Source organism: Copadichromis virginalis, linkage group LG13 (assembly GCF_057382275.1).
Source record: "Copadichromis virginalis isolate Kocher_CV1m ecotype Utaka linkage group LG13, C_Virginalis_male_GT1.1, whole genome shotgun sequence".
Taxonomy (NCBI): Eukaryota; Metazoa; Chordata; class Actinopteri; order Cichliformes; family Cichlidae; genus Copadichromis; species Copadichromis virginalis.
The window spans coordinates 5264808-5283782 of record NC_140630.1 but is presented as its reverse complement, the minus strand read 5'-3'; the positions used below and the strand labels follow the sequence as shown (position 1 = coordinate 5283782).

Below are 18975 nucleotides of genomic sequence, written 5' to 3'. Positions count from 1 at the left end.
AGAGACTTTAGACTATTGAGAAAAGATATCACTACACTACAGGTTTCACAGCTAGCTGAGAAGATGTGCATGATCATCACAACCAGCTTACTACTAATAAGTGCAACTACTAGGGGCGATCGTGGCTCAAGAGTTGGGAGTTCGTCTTGTAATCGGAAGGTTGCCGGTTCGAGCCCCGGCTTGGACAGTCTCGGCCGTTGTGTCCTTGGGCAAGACACTTCACCCGTTGCCTACTGGTGGTGGTCAGAGGGCCCGGTGGCGCCAGTGTCCGGCAGCCTCGCCTCTGTCAGTGCGCCCCAGGGTGGCTGTGGCGACAATGTGGCTTGCCATCACCAGTGTGTGAATGGGTGGATGACTGGATATGTAAAGCGCTTTGGAGTCCTTAGGGACTAATAAAGCGCTATATAAATACAGGCCATTTTACTGCAAGATGCAAACAGAATAAGATGACAATAATACTCAGGATTTGAAAAACAAAAAAGTAGGACCGTGACTTTTAATGAGTTTGCAAATTAAACCTCTCCAAATCAACTGTTGGACTGGTTTTGGAGAAAACACATACATACAGTGCAAATACTAAAGTAACACCAGTGGTTTCGTACAGTACAGTGTGATGCTGCCCTCCCTCAAAGATAAAAACAAAGAAAAGTCACCGCATAATTACTAAAATAATTCCTAAAAGCCATTCTTGGATTTAAACAAGTCCATAAGAGGTCAAACATTCCAAAGATTTCGAGCAATGGAAGCAGAATAACTTTACAAATCCACTCCTATAAAAGAATGAAATGGTATAGCTCATTGCAGTCCCATTTGCTTTGGGAGAGTATGAAATTCCATTAAGACACACCGACACAAGTGGAAGCCCTGACGGCTGGAGCCGAGGCGAGTTAATCCTGCGAGTTGACTGTGTGCAGCCGAGGGCTTAGAGCAGCAGCTTAACACAAGGCCGCAGCTTTGGCACACCTGCCAGTGGTCAGTCACGCCTCAGCCAGCTGAGCGAAACACAATGTGATTATAACACATCATTATTAACTACACTGTATTAAATCAATTTTATCCTGAACGATTTAAAACATTGTTTAAATGTATTTGAGCATGGTGAGTGACGCAATATTAAAGGTAGGAGCAGGCAACTCTGTGAGCGCTGATTTGGGGACACATTTAGGTTGAAATTGGCTTAAATTTTGGAAGAGTTTTAAAAGTATTTAAATGACTGAAAGTCAAAATAAGCCAGACTATAGACCATGAGAGGTATCCGACTCCTCTATGAAAAAGAATCTAGCTACACTCATTGAGCATTGGGTTGGGTAATTAATCACATTTGTAAAAATGAATAATTTTTGCATTTATTTTGCTAAAGAGTCTGCGTTTCATAATGAAGAGCACAGCGTTCCTTTACAACAGCGGGCTCTGTAAACTTACTAATTCTGTCACGATCTGGTACAGGGATTCAAACGCAGAGCGGTAAGGTATCTCCAAGGTGTAGTTTATTTACAGTGCCAGTGCAATATATGTACAGTGAAGGGATCCAAAACTCCGGGGGAATCACAGGGTAACTCGCTCACGTCTTCTTCGCTCACACTCACACACGTTCCCGCAGCAGGGAGGTCGCAGGTCCCGGGGGGGGGGGGAGATCTGAGGCAGACGAGAAGGCAGGTCACCAACTAATCACAAATCACGAATATGAAGCACAAGAGCTGTGAGAACACTAACGTTAGGGGTACAATCATCCAGCGACGAGAGGATCTGTGTTCCAGCCTCAAATAGTGCTCCCGGTGATGATGGGTGAGTGTTGTCAGGTGTGTGTGTGGGCCAAGGGCAGGAGCCCACAGTGAGCTCCGCCCAGGCAGAGAGGGAGAGAACAGAAACAGCAATTGTAGCCTTGTGGGGCCGACCGGGCAGGCACGGAGACCATGACAAATTCTTTAGTTCAAGAGCCAAATTGGGACAGAGAAGACCAAGTCTTCCACTACGGATACAAATACCCAAGTGAAATTTGAAAAGTGGAGAACTTTTCTAAATCTTTAGGCATGTAGTATTAGGTTCAGAGTGCAATTTACACTTCCAGCAAGCAACATCTGCTCAAGTTTATTTTAACGTGTACTGTTATACGAGGCTAAAAAGGGTGTTCACGCTGCATAAAAGAGTCTTTCAACCCCCCCGCCCCACGCAACTCTTTCTTGAAAACTGATCTTTCCCAACTTGTGCAGTTTAAGCTATATTTTTGCAGTGCAATTTTTGCTTGCGAGTCTTGCTTGACTGGATGTGCACACATAGCCGTGTATAACAATCAGCGTAGGTGTCTGCTGCTGTGTATGTGAAAAGTTAATTGTCCATTTTTGCATGCAGTATAAAGCAGCAGCGGGAGGCAGACCTGGCACATGCTCCCACCCGCTGATTTGAGCTGTCAACCACGTTTATTAACTATGATGAATCACCCCTCCACTTCACATCCAATCAAAGACCTCTCAGAGGGACTCAAATCTGGTCACCTTTAACTAAATGATTTTCTTGGCCCATGGTGCGGCAGCCAGCGATTGGACTGGCAACCTGATGATATGGCTGCTGTTAGAATTATTCTGCCAATAGCCCACAGCTGGATCAGTCATTTTTGAAACAGTGTGGTGAATTAAGTGGCCAGCTGACATGCCGCTGCACGGTTAGGAAAAAATTTAAAAAGCTTGCTTGGCATGTTAAAGCAAAAGATAAAGAGCTCTACATACTTGGAATATAAAGGTGTTCTCTTGACCTTGCCTTGAGGATTAAATCTGTACTGGGTTTCATCTCTGCTGCATAATATAGTACATTTTACAATATGAGCTGACAGGTACCACTGAATCAGAATAATCTTTCTTCCACAATGTAGAGGGATTTTCCGTGAGTCTTGCTTTTTCTCCCAAACCTCCCGAAATCCATCTATTTTTAACTAAACATGTATTTGCACATGTTATACTAAAAATGTCAGCAGCACAGGGAAGAGACAAGGTCAATGAAAACACAAACCCCCAACTGACCAAGTCCTTCTCCCAGATCAGAAAAGTAGACCTTGGCGTGGAACTGTACACCTTGAACGTCGCTGAAGGATAAAACCTTTGATCCGGGCCTGAACGGAAGAGCTGGGGCAGCAAAGACAGAGGGAACTGCACAAAAGGAGAGCGATCAATAGATTCTTGTAGACACGGCCTCAAGTTTCCAATCCAACACAATGCTGTATTGATTAGATTTCAAGGAACAGGGATCAGAATGTCAGCAGTGGATTTGGGAGTCTTTAAAAAAAAAACTACTGCGCAGAGGATGGAACAATAGTATATAATGAGGCACTTGCTTGTGCACTGCAAACTAATAACATACTAGACCTGCAAGATAGTAGCACAAGAAGATGCACCAGAAACATGCCATGTCGGTGTAATACAGAGGGTTTTAAAAAGTACCAAGGACAGCAAAGGTCTTCCACTACATGCATCAGAGAACCAAACAAGGGAAGTTATTTTCTGCAAATATTAGAAGCACTGGATAGCCACTGTGCAGAGAAAGAGGAAACCATCATCATCTCAAAGCAAACAAACAGAAGCTGCAAGGTAATTGGAGTAACTGTGGTCTAAAGACAAATACTGTCTAAAAAGTTATTATAAATATATGCTGAAATGTTATCATTGAGTATCTCACTAATAACTTGTTCTAAGTCTTCCCATTAATCCCCATGTCATGCTGAGGTAAATGGCTAAAATAATTAGTAGTAGAGGTGACACGATATGACTTTTTTATGTCCGATGCCGATACCGATATAATAAATTTGGATATTGGCTAATACCGATATGAATCCGATATAGTGTGTTTTTTAATCAATAAAACTGTTTTTAATATCTTGCTGCATTTTGTATAAGTTCATACTCAAGTTTAAAAAAAAAAAAAAAACACTAAAGCTATTCTGTTACACCTGTATGCAAAACATACACTGCACCCAAAATATTTCATAGTTCAGCAACACTGATTAATCTAATAAACTTAAACCTACTCCATCCTCCTTATTCTGGTATTTTAAAGAGTAAGCAACCTAACTAATAGGGTTCCAAACTCCCAGCAAAATAAATAAATAAATAAATAAATAAATATAATAATAATAATAATAGGGAACCACCCCCAACTCATGATGCTTAATCGACGTAATCAACTTTAATTTGATACAGTGTGGAAAAAAATGCACAGAAATCAATTATTTTTCAAGAATAATTAAATAGATTCAACATCTTTCTTCAACAGAATTGCAGACTGCACAGATGGAAAAAGTACTATAGCTTACTAGGGTATATTAGACTTAACAGTTACCATATACAGTAATGGACTTCTATACATTTTACATCAGATTAAAACTTTGGGTGTAAAATTCCGATAAAAGCTAGACATTTTAAATGAGAATAAGAAAGAAAAGTATGTCTTTGTGCCTCCTGCCTTTTCCCTGTTCATGCCCTATCGGCCCCCCTGGCTAAACTTTGCTAGACAGTTGCTAGCCATCAGCTACGTAGAAAAAGATCCTGGTGTAGAAAGTAATATTAAATAAATTCTAACAACAGATTATCAAGCTTAAACGTGCTGCTGTTGTTCAGCCACTGGTTTCCACTTTCTAGCACAAAGTGGGCCAAAAACAAACAAGAGAGACAGACTCGCGACAGAAAAGCCGATCAGCTGATCATTAATCAGTTTCATGATTGAAGTAGCAACAGGAGAGGGAGGGAGAGAGAGAGGCAGTCGCTCCATATATCGGTTGTTAAGCTAAACGCTGGAATGCTTTACAAACATTCAGAGATGAACTTACACACTTGCTTTACTTCTCTCTTGGATAACTTTCTCGGAGATGAAATGCCGGTTTGGTAGCGAGGCTCCAAATACTCAACCAGACCGCTGACAGGTCTCGCACACCACAGCCGCTCTATCACGTGAGCACACTGCTCCGACGTGCTATGGTTATGAGCCAAGTTACGCCATGTCGCAAGTTTTGTGAGGTGCTTTTTTGATATTTAATGGATCGGATTACTTTTTTTTTTTTTTATTTCTCTCCGATATCCAATCCAGTAATTTAGGTCAGTATCAGACCGATACTGATACGTAATATCGGATTGGTCCATCTCTAATTAGAAGCATAATAACACCTTACACTTTTAGACCAAAAGAACACCTCATTGTATTTTAGAGATAAATGTAAATACAGCACTGATAATACATCTAAACTGAAATAAAGCTACAGTTTAGTTGTTTTCAAGACATGCTAGCTTTGCTAGGATTCTGCTAAGGCATGCTGATTGGTCTTTTAGCATTTACAAAATGTACTTTCTTCATGGCACCCATTTAAAAACAGTAATTAGACAGAAACACTGCAGTTAAACTAAACCAGAAACTTAAATGTGTGTTTAATAAGCATCTGGTTGTGGTAACTGAAGACAGCTGTTATAAGGAGGATGCCCGAAAACAAAATGGCAGATGTTGTAAAGTGGTGTTGCTATGACATTGTATCCATAAAATATCTTGACCGTTTCAATCCAAAAGCATGATGGACACTGCTGAAAAAAAAAGAAAAAGAAAAGAAAATGTTAATGCTATTAAATTTACATTTGGGGGGCTGCAATTCCATTGGGCCCTCTTCACTCTGTGATATGACAAAGTGCACCGTACTAAATATCATATCCGTAGAGCACGCTATTATCTGACACTAACTGGTACTAAAAAATTATTATTGCTTAGAAGCTCACTTGTAACATTAGTGATATAGTGTCGTATTTGCTACCACCAACAGACACACAACTTCAAACTTGAAGTCAGGCAGGCGCACAGGCCCTCCTCATTAATAGCTGAAGCAGTCGACTTTCATGTCACTAAACAACCCGTCAGGAGGAATTTTGAGACTTCAGTAGAGCTCTCTTATTTGAACAACACTGAAGTTTGAACATTTATCAAAAATGTTAATCTAGCCATTAGCTGCTTAATTATTAGCAATTACCACACAGACACAAAGCCAGCCTCAGGGAGTCACAAGCTAGCATAATTCATAGAGGCAACACCAAGTTAAAACATGTGGATCTGTTCCCTGTGGAATAGGAGCAGCTAAAAGTACCTTTATCTGCTAGCCACATTAGCTGTACTAACACAAATAATAATGGCCTTCCTATCTATAATAGTTGGTGTTAATTTAACAGGATAGCACAATTATTTGTGTCTTAAACATGTTAAGTTTTATTTAAACCCAATAACTTTTGTTAACCCTGGCTTTAGGCCTTGTATTTTTTAGGCTAACCCTCAAACCAGCTCCTGGTGAATCCAATACATCTCCTGGTGTTTGTTCAATACAATGCCTATGAGCATAATCTAGCCAGCAGTTACATATTCCTAAATGTAACTGAAAACAATTTAGGCAAATAAATTTGCTGCAAAGGTAGGGCAACCCCTTTCTAGGAAGCCTGAATGATAACAGCTCCAGGCATGTGAGTCATTCTAGCTTAGAAAGTAAAAGTCATTTTCTGGGAAATGATGGAAAAGGTTTTTAGGAATGCTGATGAGGTCAGAAGTGCATGACTGTGATACCTAAACTAAAGCAGGAAACTCATGACTTCATCAGCTGCTCTGTGTGTTCCTAGAAAAACACATGACCGCTCTTTCTCTTAGCTGGCATGAGGACTGAATAGTGATGGACAGATGTTTCTTTATGTCATGAATCTTTACGCAGTCTCTCAACATGTGTAATTCCTTGGCCTTGTTTTTCTTGTGAAACACATCAGCTATGGAAGGCTTCTTTGGACATTTTGTAATAATTTAAGGCTGTCTTAAGGGATTTTGTACATTTAACAGTTATAACTGCTCAAGGTAGCAACCTATTTTACCTGTGTCTGCACTATAGAAACTGGGTAGTCGTTGGGTCTCTGCTGTTAGGATCTTGTTAGCTCATACTACTTTCTTAGCATTAAAGGAGCATTGAGTGACATAGCTGTAGTTGGGCCAGGTAGTGCACACTGATCGGCAAACACTGCAGCACCAACAACTGCCATTAAAAAAGTAATAACATATTAGTTACGTTAACAGCGAATCTGGACACGGGCATTAAAAAACAAAACAGAGAAATACAATGCCACACTGACTCAGAGTGAAATACTTGCCAGCATTTGCCAGGAATTGCAAGTCTTTCACAACATAACAAAGCAATGTAGGAATAAAATGAAGAGGCTCAAACACGATTTCAGGGAAAGCAAATGAGTACAAAATACAGCAAAGGTGTACTTCTAATCACTAGCTGACTATAAAAGCACTTAAGCATTTTTATTATGAGTGTGGATGCAAAAGAAATAAGGCTTGGAAGGTATGTTGTTTCTAGGGAAGTTCTGAAACTAATCTGAAAAGAGTCTAAAGGGACTTTTATGTGGTCTGGCCACTAGTACTCCATCTGTTTTAATAACATCAGAAAACCAGTCACAACCAGTGTTGGAATGGTCCATCACTAAAAAAAAAAAAGAAGTGATAAAGTCCTTTAAAGGAAACTGTTATGTCCAGAGAAACTCCCAGCTGTAAGTCTATTTGACTGAATAAGCATGAAGCAGGAGGAAAAAAAACGAGTAAATGCGCTCAGTCAACTAAGAAATAAAAAAAATCAAGTTAAGAGGCAGGATCCTCTCTCATTCGCTCTCTCTAAAAGATTCGGCACAATTAATGATGTTTCTACCTCCCTTAACTCCTCTGCATTTCCTCCCTGAGTTTCTCTTACTCTCTTAAACACACACACACACAGATGCAGGCGTACACACAAACACAAGCAGGGAAAGAGATAGCGATAGGCACTCTTATCTCTAAACATTGGCAGCTCATAATGAGAGTGACTTCCTCTGTAGCCAGTGGTTGAGTGGTGCTGACAGCTTCTCAGCACTGTGTGTCAGCACGGGGGGATTTGAAGCGCTGCCTTAGCTTGACAGCCAGGCCACGCACTTACAGATGTTTTCACACTCACAACACACACATATGCGCAGACGTCGCAGCGACTACGCTTCAAGGTTGACTTCTGTGGGTGGGAGGACAAGATCTGTTTGAAGTCTTGACACATGGAAGAGACACAATATTGAGCTTTGGTGTATTGGGGCTTATGAGTGGTGAGTGGGTGATATACAGAGAGCTGCTGTAGCAGCCAACTGAGGGGAGGACTGAGCTTAAGGAGAGAGTTTAAGCCAAGCAGACATCAATACACGGCGACAGGGAATAAATTCATTACAAGCCAGAGACCACACTTTCTGATTACTGCAGAAAATTTGGAACATGCACAGGTTGGAGATAAATACCTTCAACACCTTGGGTGAATTTAAGCAACACTTCTCGATGCCCTTGACATTTAAGTATAGGAAAACACACAGAGAAAGGTTTAAAGAATGTAAACATTCTGTCATGCTATACTGAATTTATTAAAAAGTGCGCTGTTTATTTTAAACTTTTGAAGCAGTGGTTTAAGATAAGTGCTGCCAAGCTGAACACTATATTATCACCTCAGAACTGTCAACTGTGAAAGGTCAGTCTCCAGGCCAACGTGACAACGATAGTTGTGTAAACTCATCTTTATTCATAGGTTTCACGTCCTGGAATCTATGACGCTCTTATCAGTTTTCCACCGCTGCCACCCTATCATTTAAGCACTGCAAGTTGTTTTTACATTAAGTCACCTTTGGCTGCTGGCCTGACAGTCGATTAAGGTCCGTGTCACTTTCTGCCCAGTGCAATGTTTCTCTCACCTCTCATCATGCCGGTGTTATATGATAATTGTCTCACACAATAATAACAGTCTTATCGGCAAACAGAGGGATCACGCAGTTTAATCTTTGTGGCGTCACGTCAAAATATATACATCTGTTTTTAGATAGGAAACAAATAGTGAAGTTCATGGGGAGACCTGGGAATTTAATATGCACCAATCAACCACAAAATGTATACAATTTAATATTTTGTGGTTCCTCCATTATGCTTACGAGGCCTCTAAAGGTGTTCTGTCATTACAGCCATCCAGACATTAGGCAGATCTTCTAAGTCCTCGCACCTGCTGGGCGAGGCTTTCATGGACAAGACTTGCTCAGTTTTGCCAGGTGTCACTGCCTCCCTGACTGCCAGTCCAAGTGGACACCTGACACCTCAGTCTCTTCGTGCTGCTGTGTAAATAGAAGAGACGTAAGTAGACAATAGCTGCCAGCGGTGCCAGCCAGCCTCTCCTGGTACTGCCCCCTGAACCCTATGCTCCATCCCTCCCCTGCAGCAAAGACAAAACTACACCCTGCCACTACAATTATTCATATTTTTTGAATAATATATAATATAAAACGTTTTTTTAAGTTCTTTCTCTCATGTTTTATTGTCTGACTCGCTAGCAGCTTATTGTTGTGGCAATTGCCTGTATCAGCTACATTCCAGCAGTCCAGCTGAATCCAACTTGACAATGTTGGACTGCAGCTGCTGGTCGTAGTCCTTCTGCTGTCCTGGAAAGCTGCTGTGTGCTGGAGGCGACTCTAACCAGAACCTGAAGCAGATGGAGGACTGGCTCATGCCGAACCAACTCCACAAAGCAAAAGAACGACTACCGCCATCAGCTACACATCACAATAGTAGTTTTCGTGTCCATTGCAAGGAAAAAATGCTGCAGAAAATGTTAATCAGCTATTAATCTGCCACAGTGAAGTAGATAATTAAAATATTTGCAGATAAACTGATAGACAGAGCTGATTGATTTAAGACTGTTTCCTTTCCTTGGAAATGCATGCACAAATACAAGTGTTTGTATCCTCCAGCACATATCTAAATCTGTGGGAAACCATCATGGTAAATGGTAAATGGCCTGCATTTGTATAGCGCTTTTCTAGTCCATAGGACCCCAAAGCGCTTTACACTACATTCAGTCATTCACCCATTCACATACTGGCGATAGCAAGCTACATTGTAGCCACAGCTGCCCTGGGGCGCACTGACAGAGGCGAGGCTGCCGGACACTGGCGCCACTGGGCCCTCTGACCACCACCAGTAGGCAAACATGGGGTTAGTATCTTGCCCAAGGATATTTGGCATGCAGCCAGGAGGCAGCCTGGGATCGAACCACTGACCTTCTGATTAGTGGCTGACCTGCTCTGCCACCTGAGCTACAGCCATATTTAGATCAAGGGGATTTGAATGTAAACATCAACACTCTGAACTCTTTCTCATGTTCTCTACCCATTTCTGAATTGCCATCTGGAAATGCCGCTGGCTTGAAATGATGTATGTAGTCAACAGCAATGTTACGGTATGTTTCAAAGCTACATTCACATGAATGCAAGGACCCAGGTTATTGCCCAGCGTTGCCCATATTATTGCGGCTCTGATGACTTGCTGTTTTTTTGTTTTGTTTTGTTTTTTTTTTTTGGGGGGGGGGGGGGGGGGGGGTTGTAATTCTCAGCATTCAGTCTCTTCGTTAAAAGACACACAGGAACAGTAGCAGGTTCATGTGTCCATTGCAGGACCTAAAAATCCCTCAACATTAACATTTATGCCAGCCTATGGGGAGCAGGCAGATACTGTAGCTTCTATAGTAGCTCTACTATCCGATCAAACTGCACAGATGAGCTGCTGACCGTCTTGTAGGTCCATCAATTCTCCACCCTTTTCTAATGTTTTGTAAGTGCTAACCACTGTGTACAAGAAACACTCAACAAGACCTGCCATCTTAGATATCTGACGCAGCTGTCCAGCCTGCATGACATGGACCATGTCAACTTCGACTTCAACATCTGACTGTTTACTTCCTGCCTTATGCTTTATAACGCATCCCTTGGAAGGTACCATTTTAACAAAATAATGAATGTTATTGGCCTGTCCGTCTTTATTGTTGCAACTGATTAGTGCATTTACAGAATGAAATTGTCAAATAACAAGATAATGTGGAAGGCACAAGAAACAGAAGGAGCCACTGAAGAGGAAAAAAGAGAAGCGCCCATGGAAACATGAAAGGTACCTGTAGCAGCAATTGTTCATGAAGATAATAATAAGAACATACCCAGGCTGTGTATTCATCCATTTCCTGGCCACTTTGATTTTCCAGCACCCCGGGCCAAATGGCGTGGCAGTAATTCCAAGTTCACTTGAATCTCAGAATAATATGTTGTGTTTCTGTGTTGCTCTCTCCTGCATGGATCACTGATTCATAAACATGGGCAAGTGGTGAAGAAAAAGGCAGCTATTTCATGTAAAGTCTGCTCTCTACTTCCTCTAGGCTTAAACGGACTCATGCCGTGTGATAGAAAATTGCTTTTTCCCCCCTCCTCTCAACGCGACGTCTACCTTTTTTGTTTACCGATTTCCAAAGCCTGTCACTGCAGTTCAACGAAAGGTTACACATTAAACTGAATCGAGTATGTATACGTTCGATGAAAAGATAACACATGCAAGACATATCGATGAAAGTATCTGCATCGTCTATATATGTCAAATGAAAACAAGATTTTTAAAATAAGCGGTGGTCTCTGCAGTTTCACAGATAGCAGAAGACATGTAAGCACTTTAATGAAGTAAAAGACCAAGTGAATCAGACAGAGTTGCTAAAGAGAGATGGGAAGAAAGGGCTAAAGCAACTGAAAACTTTGATATTTTAAAGAGGAAGGAAACTGATTAGTGCAATTGACGGCCTAATTTAAAGACGGGTCTGCTCTATCCTCACACACTTAAGCCTTGTTTCCTTCCACCACGCACAGTGGTTAAATAGTTAAGCACCAGTTTTAAATATTTCATGTGCAGAGATCGCATTTAAAAGTTCCAGACTTAAAGCTGTCATCACTTTGATACAAAAACAAGCATTTAATGGAGCTGCCAACCTACAGGAAGATATGGTAGTGTTGCCAGTCCGCAAATGACCTCTAGCAACTTCCAGACAGCAAAGAGACATTAATCTGCATATATGAGAGACTACAAAAACTGACAAGAAGGCATTTACTCTTCATTGCTTTTGAGGTCTACTGGAGAATTTCAGTAGGGTCTTTTTCACCCCAATATTTTATCTTTTTTTTTTCAAAAGCTAAACACCAGTGAACACAGCAACAGTAGGTGCTCATCTTTTTGTACCTCACACTTGATTGTCAGTCACTAGACTGACAAGAAGTAAAAGGACTTCTCAGGTAAAGATCTGAGCTAAAATCTCCTAGAAGCACTGTGCATGTAGTATTATTTCATTATTTTGAGAGTACTATCATGTCAATAATATATGTTGGGTGATTTAAATATTTTTAAATGTTTAAAAGCCACTAACAGAGATTTGCAGTTACTAACGATTGAGTGAAGCCATGAGGAGGAAAGTGCAATGGTGTTGTGATAAACAGCATCATGCTCTCTGCTTAAAATTCCTGTTAAGCTTTCTTTAATGTTTTTCTCAAAGTCAGTGCACATATACTGTACATTTATGTTGCATAAACTGTGCATCTGCATGGCTAAGACAACACTCTACGCGTCTGTCTGATAAAATCAGACTGAGGTTTATGGGAGTGTCACTAGGAACAGGTGTTCAAGGGCGGTGCAGTGTGTGTTTGAGCATCTGTGCACTGTATGTATGGGTGTCACTAGAGATTAGTGGCTTAGGTCAGAGACACGGGGTCGATTATGGAATTACAGGATCATCGGGGCTGCCTATTGTTCCTATAGCCTGGGATCACTGCCACGCTGCCTCACTGAGACAAACACGAAGCACATGAACAAGAAGAGAGCCTCCAGAAGCGGAGGGCTCATCACAGATCAGTAACTCGAATCATCTGTACATTACAAACAGATGTCTCAGAACCTGAGTGCATTCTGCAAGAATAGTTTTCTTTTATTCAGTAATTTGTCTCACAAATGAGTACAAAAGCTGTCCCTAACATTTTGGGATGCAATTGACAGTGTGCAAGAGAAAGAAAATGTGTTCAGTAAGAACTTGAAAGTGATACAAGTCACCAAAGAAACCTGTGGAAAGACGATGAGAAATGCATGCTGGGTATTGTGCCGAACCATAATATGCTTCTTTAGAAAGTTCTGGCAGAACGGGATCAAAAATTGCACAATTTTAAAAAATGACAATCCCCGAAGAATGCTGTTCATATAGTTCTCCTCTCAAAGTCTGTATTTTTTTTTAGCTTTTTTTGTATCCATTAATATTCTTTGATCAATTCAATGTGCCACACTGTAGAAGTGAAATATAAAAGGCTGTCTGAGTGATCAAAAACAAGCACTAATCATTTCTGCCTCGATCCTTCTCCTGTCACCTTGCCCTTTAATTTCCTGCAGAAAGCGCACAAGAGGCAGAGTGAGCGCAGGCTTTCTGTTTCTGTGCTCCCTGTCCTCTTAGCCTTATCCTGCTACTCACTGATTAACCCTTACTCTGCAGCCTTCTTCTCTCACCCGTTCTTCTACACTTTGAATCTCCTCTAATGATAAGAGGCTATTCTCATTCTAGCGATAACTTCCTGCATTATCCATCTTTCCCATGCTCATCACCACTGCACATTCACTCGCCATAGAAAGAAGTCATGCTCACCATAACTGCGGCTTAATGACAGACTCGGGCTGATCGGATATTAGAGTAAGAGATATATGTGGACATAAAGAGGTATCTGGACGAGCACGGTTAAAACTCGTCAATTAATCCGGTGCTTCCCAACCAACTGCTCGGGACCTCCCAAGGGGGTCCTATGATAAATTGAAAGAGGGTCGTGGGAGCATTGAGGAAATTAAAAACTAAAGATTTATTAACATTATTCAAACTTTTCTTTTCTTTCCTCTCTTGAGCTTATGAAAATCTGTCAAGTCCAAACAATTGTGATGATAAAAGTAATTCACCTCAAAGCTTGACAGGAGGGGGTCACATTAAGACATTGTTTCATTCATTTGAGGAGAGATGTGATGTGAACTATTAAATTATGCCACAGCAATTTTGCATTTTTCACATTTCTGATCTTTCACTAAAACAAAAGTAAATACAAACTTGTCAGCCTAAAATCATCACAAGAATGAGACCATAAACCTGTCTGTTCTCGCCCCGGGAAACCACAGCTTTGACTGTCTAGAAGTGGCACCTGCCTGTGAAGTGAACTCTGATACCGTGCCGCATGTGTTTCAGCACCGATGGCCTTTTTCAGACTGGCTGGCATACTAAAAACCACAAACATATGGCGTTTCTCCTTTGAATGTACTTCCTTTTTTTTTTTTTTTTATAAATAGAGAGTAGGAATAGAAATGATTGAGCTTTACACAAACACTGGCTTTCCATCCAGTATTTCTAAAGAAGATAATTGGTCATGAAGTCGATAACCCAGTCTAAGATTTGGCTTATCTGCATCTTGCCACCCACATTATGATCTCACCCGGCTGGGAGAAAAGCACTGGTTTAGGGCGAATCAGCCTATTGTGAGATTTCACAAAAAAATAAAAAATAAACCACACACAGATGACAGAGGAAACAGAAGAACCACCTCTCTTTCAAAAGGGATCACAATATCAGCCTTGTTCTTTGGAAATGTGGAGGCAGAGCATGTCTGTTTGATTCGTCATGGCGCTGATCACCTGCAGAGTAATAATAACAATATAAGCAGCAACATGATTGCGCCACATACATAAGTCAGCCTGTCTAATATCCACAACAGTCTCAACTGTGGGACCACAGAGAGCCTGAGTGGCTGCAAAGAAGGGAATAACATCGCCATCTAGAGGCTCGAGTCAGCATCTTTCCCACACACAGCTCTGAACAGAAAAAAAAAATGCTTGTCATGCTCTTCCAAGTTACTCACAGAACTACTCACACACTTCTCAACAAGTGGATTCAAACAGCCGCAACAGGAAGCTGCCCACAAAACCGCAGTAAAATACACCTCAAACAGCAGAGAGGCCCTTCAGCATCGAAAGATTTACCCACTGCTCAATGAGACTCAGAACTATAGCTCCCCATGCAAGGTCACTTCCAGCCAGCATGCAATATTGCTGGGGTGAGAACAGGGGGAGAGAAAGACTGATAGCAGAGATGATGAGGGAGGATAAATACTTGACACACAGATAACCTTCGACGAGAGCATGCACAGCTTGGAGCTTATCTCAACTGAGACAGGTGACAGTGAAACAATGGCAAAATAAATGGCCAGAGATGGAGGAAAAGCCTCCACGGGCGGAGAATTTTTAAATATTCTTACCTATGATGGGAGCCAGACGGAAAATATCAGACAGACGGCTGTTCACGGGTTCATATGGAGAGTCTTCTAAGAAATCATTACCTGCAAGAAAGATGACAGCATGTTATAGATACATTTTCAGCCTCCTTCTTGTGTTGTTAATCACCCTTCAACCCATACACTGGCCTGCATGTGACACGGGTTATTTGGGTCAGTCGATATCCACGCTGGCGCACAGCCACATGCTTGATTAGGCAGGTTGGTCAGCTGTGTTGCGCAACTGGAAGTCGACTCGCTGGCGATGAGCTGGGTGTAGTTTGGGGACTAAAAGGCCCCCCTGCTATGATCGACACTTTGAGATGGCACAGCTAGCGCTAAGGGGCTTCACGCTCTATTACCCGCGAGGGAAGTGATTTGAGAGGTCAGAAGGTATCTGAAGCTCAGTAGGACCACGTCTGTGAACCAAGTCAAGGGGGCAAATTTGTGTTGTGCATGATCACATTGGTTGTGCGCTACTTGTTTTGTTTTTTTCCTTCTTATGTTTGTGGAAGCAGATAAAAGGAGACTCGTACTTTAGAACTAGAACGAAAGGAAAGGAGGGCGAGGGCTCATTTCGCTTCCGGAGGAGCTGGAACCCAATCATGTCACCCACTTTCAAGACAGATCAGAAGGCTTAAGCTGTTATAGCTGAAAGCCCTGAGGTGGGGCGGGGGGCTGACTGGGTTTGTGACACCCCCCAGAAAATTATAATAACAACATTAGATGACAATGAGCTACTTTTTAAATTCTATGATAGACCTTTAAACTATAACAACACAAATCTATAGTTTAATTAGAAGATGGTTAAATAGTTCTAAACATAAATCTGTAGCTCGGGGTCGTTTATTTTGTACAAGAACACACAAAACAGTTCCACTAAAGTCTAAGCCAACCTTGTAAACTCTGATACATCCCCCAGTAAATGCGCAGGCAGTTCTTCTCCTTCTTCATGCCCCTTTTACACCGGCAGTTGTACAGCGGGCTCTGTTTGAGCGCGTCAATCGCGCTCCGGCACTCGTCCTTGGCTTCCAGGCCGGCCACCATGCTGAAGTTGCTCTCCTTGCCGCCGGCCACGCACTGCCTCATCGTGCGGTACTTGGTGCTGCACGCCTGCTCCTTCAGACACTGCTCATTGGCCCGCACGCAGTCCAGCCGGGTGGCCCCGGCACGCAGGTTCTCCTCCGCGTAAGACAACACATCTGAAAAATAAAAGTTTTATCCGTCGCGTGTTTTCTCACTTTCCCAGTAAACACTGGAAGCTTAAGCACTTTTCAAGCTGCTTTAGGGATTAAAATATTACACAAATATGAGCTTTTATTATGAACACGCCACAAAAGAGTACACGGGCTATTTTTTGGAGCCACTATTTTGGAGCAGTTATGCACATAGTTGCCTAACTGGCACTTTCATTCAGCTGAAAGTAGAGTATAAATTGCTGTCACGTTCACTGTTGTTTGTTGAGGCACTGACAGCTCCTCAGAGTTTTTTTCTTTTTGGAGCAGTTTACTGCACAGTTGCGACCACACTGTACTGCGAGCAGCCGATGCGTCTGCCGGGCGCCTCTTTATTAATAGAGCGCAGAATGTCGCTACTAAATATTTGATGAAACTCTATAATCAATTCGAAGCGAGCAGTTGCTGGTGCGAATCAACTTAAACTTACCTAAAACAGGAAGAAGAACATAAAACACAGCGAGGATCATCGTTTTTCCTCTGCGTGGGAAACAAAACCCCTTGTTGGAACGTAATTTCTTAAGTTGATGCGAATTAACAATCGTTAAATTCTCAGGGTACTTCCACTGTATTGAAATCCATTGAAAAGGTGCAGCACTGCGCGCTCCTCTGTATACAGGACAGATCCGGCTCGCCTCATGCGAGAGATAATTTCCCCTCCAAACAAAGTGTCCAGTCCCGATTTCTGCTCTTTCCTTGACTCAATAGAGGGAGAGAGAGGGAGAGAGAGAGAGAAGAAGCGCTTCTTTTTTGTCTTTCCCGGGCGGGTTTGTCTTCTCACCACGAGGAGACAAAGACAAGGGATGAAAGCAGCGGTGGAAAGCGAAAAAACGGGCGAGTGTCCTCCAACTCCAGCCAGTGGGATGCTTGCGTCTGTGCGTCTGAGCGCACACAGCCAACTGGAGTCCCACTGCTGTCTAGCGCATTCAGCAAGGAGGAGAGTGCCAGCTTCCCCCTCGCGCTAAAGTACAGTAATCTGATCATAAATTTACAATGATAGACCTTCCCATCAGAGCAAACCCCCCCCCCCCCCTTTTACCACAATCTCAGCACAAAAACTCAATCGTGAACTTTTAGCCCACTTAACTCAATAATGAACCAAATAATGTAGAATATGCTTTAGCGTTATGATCCTTTTGTTTTTAATAAACTTTCCATGACAAGTACTATTAAAATGGCCACTTTTGGTGTATTTTAACTGCTGCTGCGTGCACGTGATTACATTTCAAATAAAGGGAACCGACTTTAACAACCATTGATGTGAATGTGTGTGTGTGTGTGTGTGTGTGTGTGTGTGTGTGTGTGAGTGAGAGGGGGTGTTCACATTTGAGTGTGCATAAGCTGCACTGATGGGGAGAGGGCAGAGGGCATGGCTCCTGTGTATGTTTATGACATGATTAATATAGCAACACGTGTAGATGCTTATATGGCAGGGTTTGTTTTTGTTTTGTTTTTTAGATGTGAAGCACCTTTTGAACCTGGAGCGAGAAGGTGGGACGGATGTATTTCAGCTGTTTAGTCAATACTCCACACATATGACGCATTTGTGACTCCTCCCAGCTTCATATCGTTTTCATATTATTTGCAAATACCAAGATTAGAAGAAAAAAAAGTGTTATGCAACAGTAGTTACCAGCTGTGAACACAGAGGACTGTTGCGTGTTTGCTCATGTCAGAGGTATGATATAATGTTTTTGATGGCTGACAGCAGCCTGACAGCGCTGAGCTGAGAAAAACCTGCCCTCAGTCTGACACAGAGGAGAGCGGACACTGTCGCCATCTGTTGGTGATTTGAAAGAAAAGTCACTTTGGTGCTTCTGGTGATGGGCAGCTCAATTTATTGTCACATGTATAGAAAGGCAACAAACTGATTATTACAAAAACAGGGATGATGCATCATGGAACTGCACTCTTCCTGTAACTCATTGATTGCCTGTATGGTATATTTAGGGGCTAATCCACTTGGATAAATACATATGTCAAAGAGCCGCTCTCTGCATTAACGACTGAGGCTGAATCAATCACGCATCCTGCGCCCAAAGCAGTAAATCAACTGCACACATATATATAGAGAGAGGCAAGGAGCAGGTTCATTCACAGATGGGCTGTGAAGCAACTGATTTGAACATCAGTGACTTATCCCTTATTGAAAAAGTCCTGGATAGGTTGGTACAGGTCAATCCTGCAGGCTACATTGACATGACACAGGCCATGGATATTATTAAAAAGAGAACATGACTGGAAAAGAGACAGAAAATGAGATGAACGGCAGTCTCAGTCCGCACTGTGGGATAATTGTCTGCTTACAATTTGATGACTTTGCTGTTCTAACGTCTCCAAAGGGAAGTTTGCCAGTCAGGGGGGAGGCTCAGGCTGGTGATTTATGAAAAAAAGCCCTAATCAATATTTGATATTAATTTTGTAAATGAATGTCAGAATGATGTAGCCCTCTGGTCGTTTAACTGTTTCACGCAGTAATGTGTTTTATGGCACTGGATCAGAGGCTTTTTCTTTTCTTTTTTTTACTAGAAACCTGGTCAAAG

General features: G+C 42.0%; 1 protein-coding gene across 1 annotated transcript in view; it reads right to left on the bottom strand.

Annotated features, from left to right (window-relative positions):
* Window positions 1–17379, bottom strand: part of gfra1a (gdnf family receptor alpha 1a) — a 104765-nt gene extending 87386 nt beyond the window's left edge. Inside the window, exons 1-3 of the mRNA XM_085477016.1 lie at window positions 16863–17379; window positions 16094–16399; window positions 15183–15263 (exon numbers count right to left, since the gene is read on the bottom strand). Coding sequence (XP_085333142.1) covers window positions 15183–15263; window positions 16094–16399; window positions 16863–16902 — 427 coding nt within the window. The 5' untranslated portion in view covers window positions 16903–17379. The remainder of the gene's footprint in view (window positions 1–15182; window positions 15264–16093; window positions 16400–16862) is intronic.
* Between the last annotated feature and the right edge of the window lie 1596 nt (window positions 17380–18975).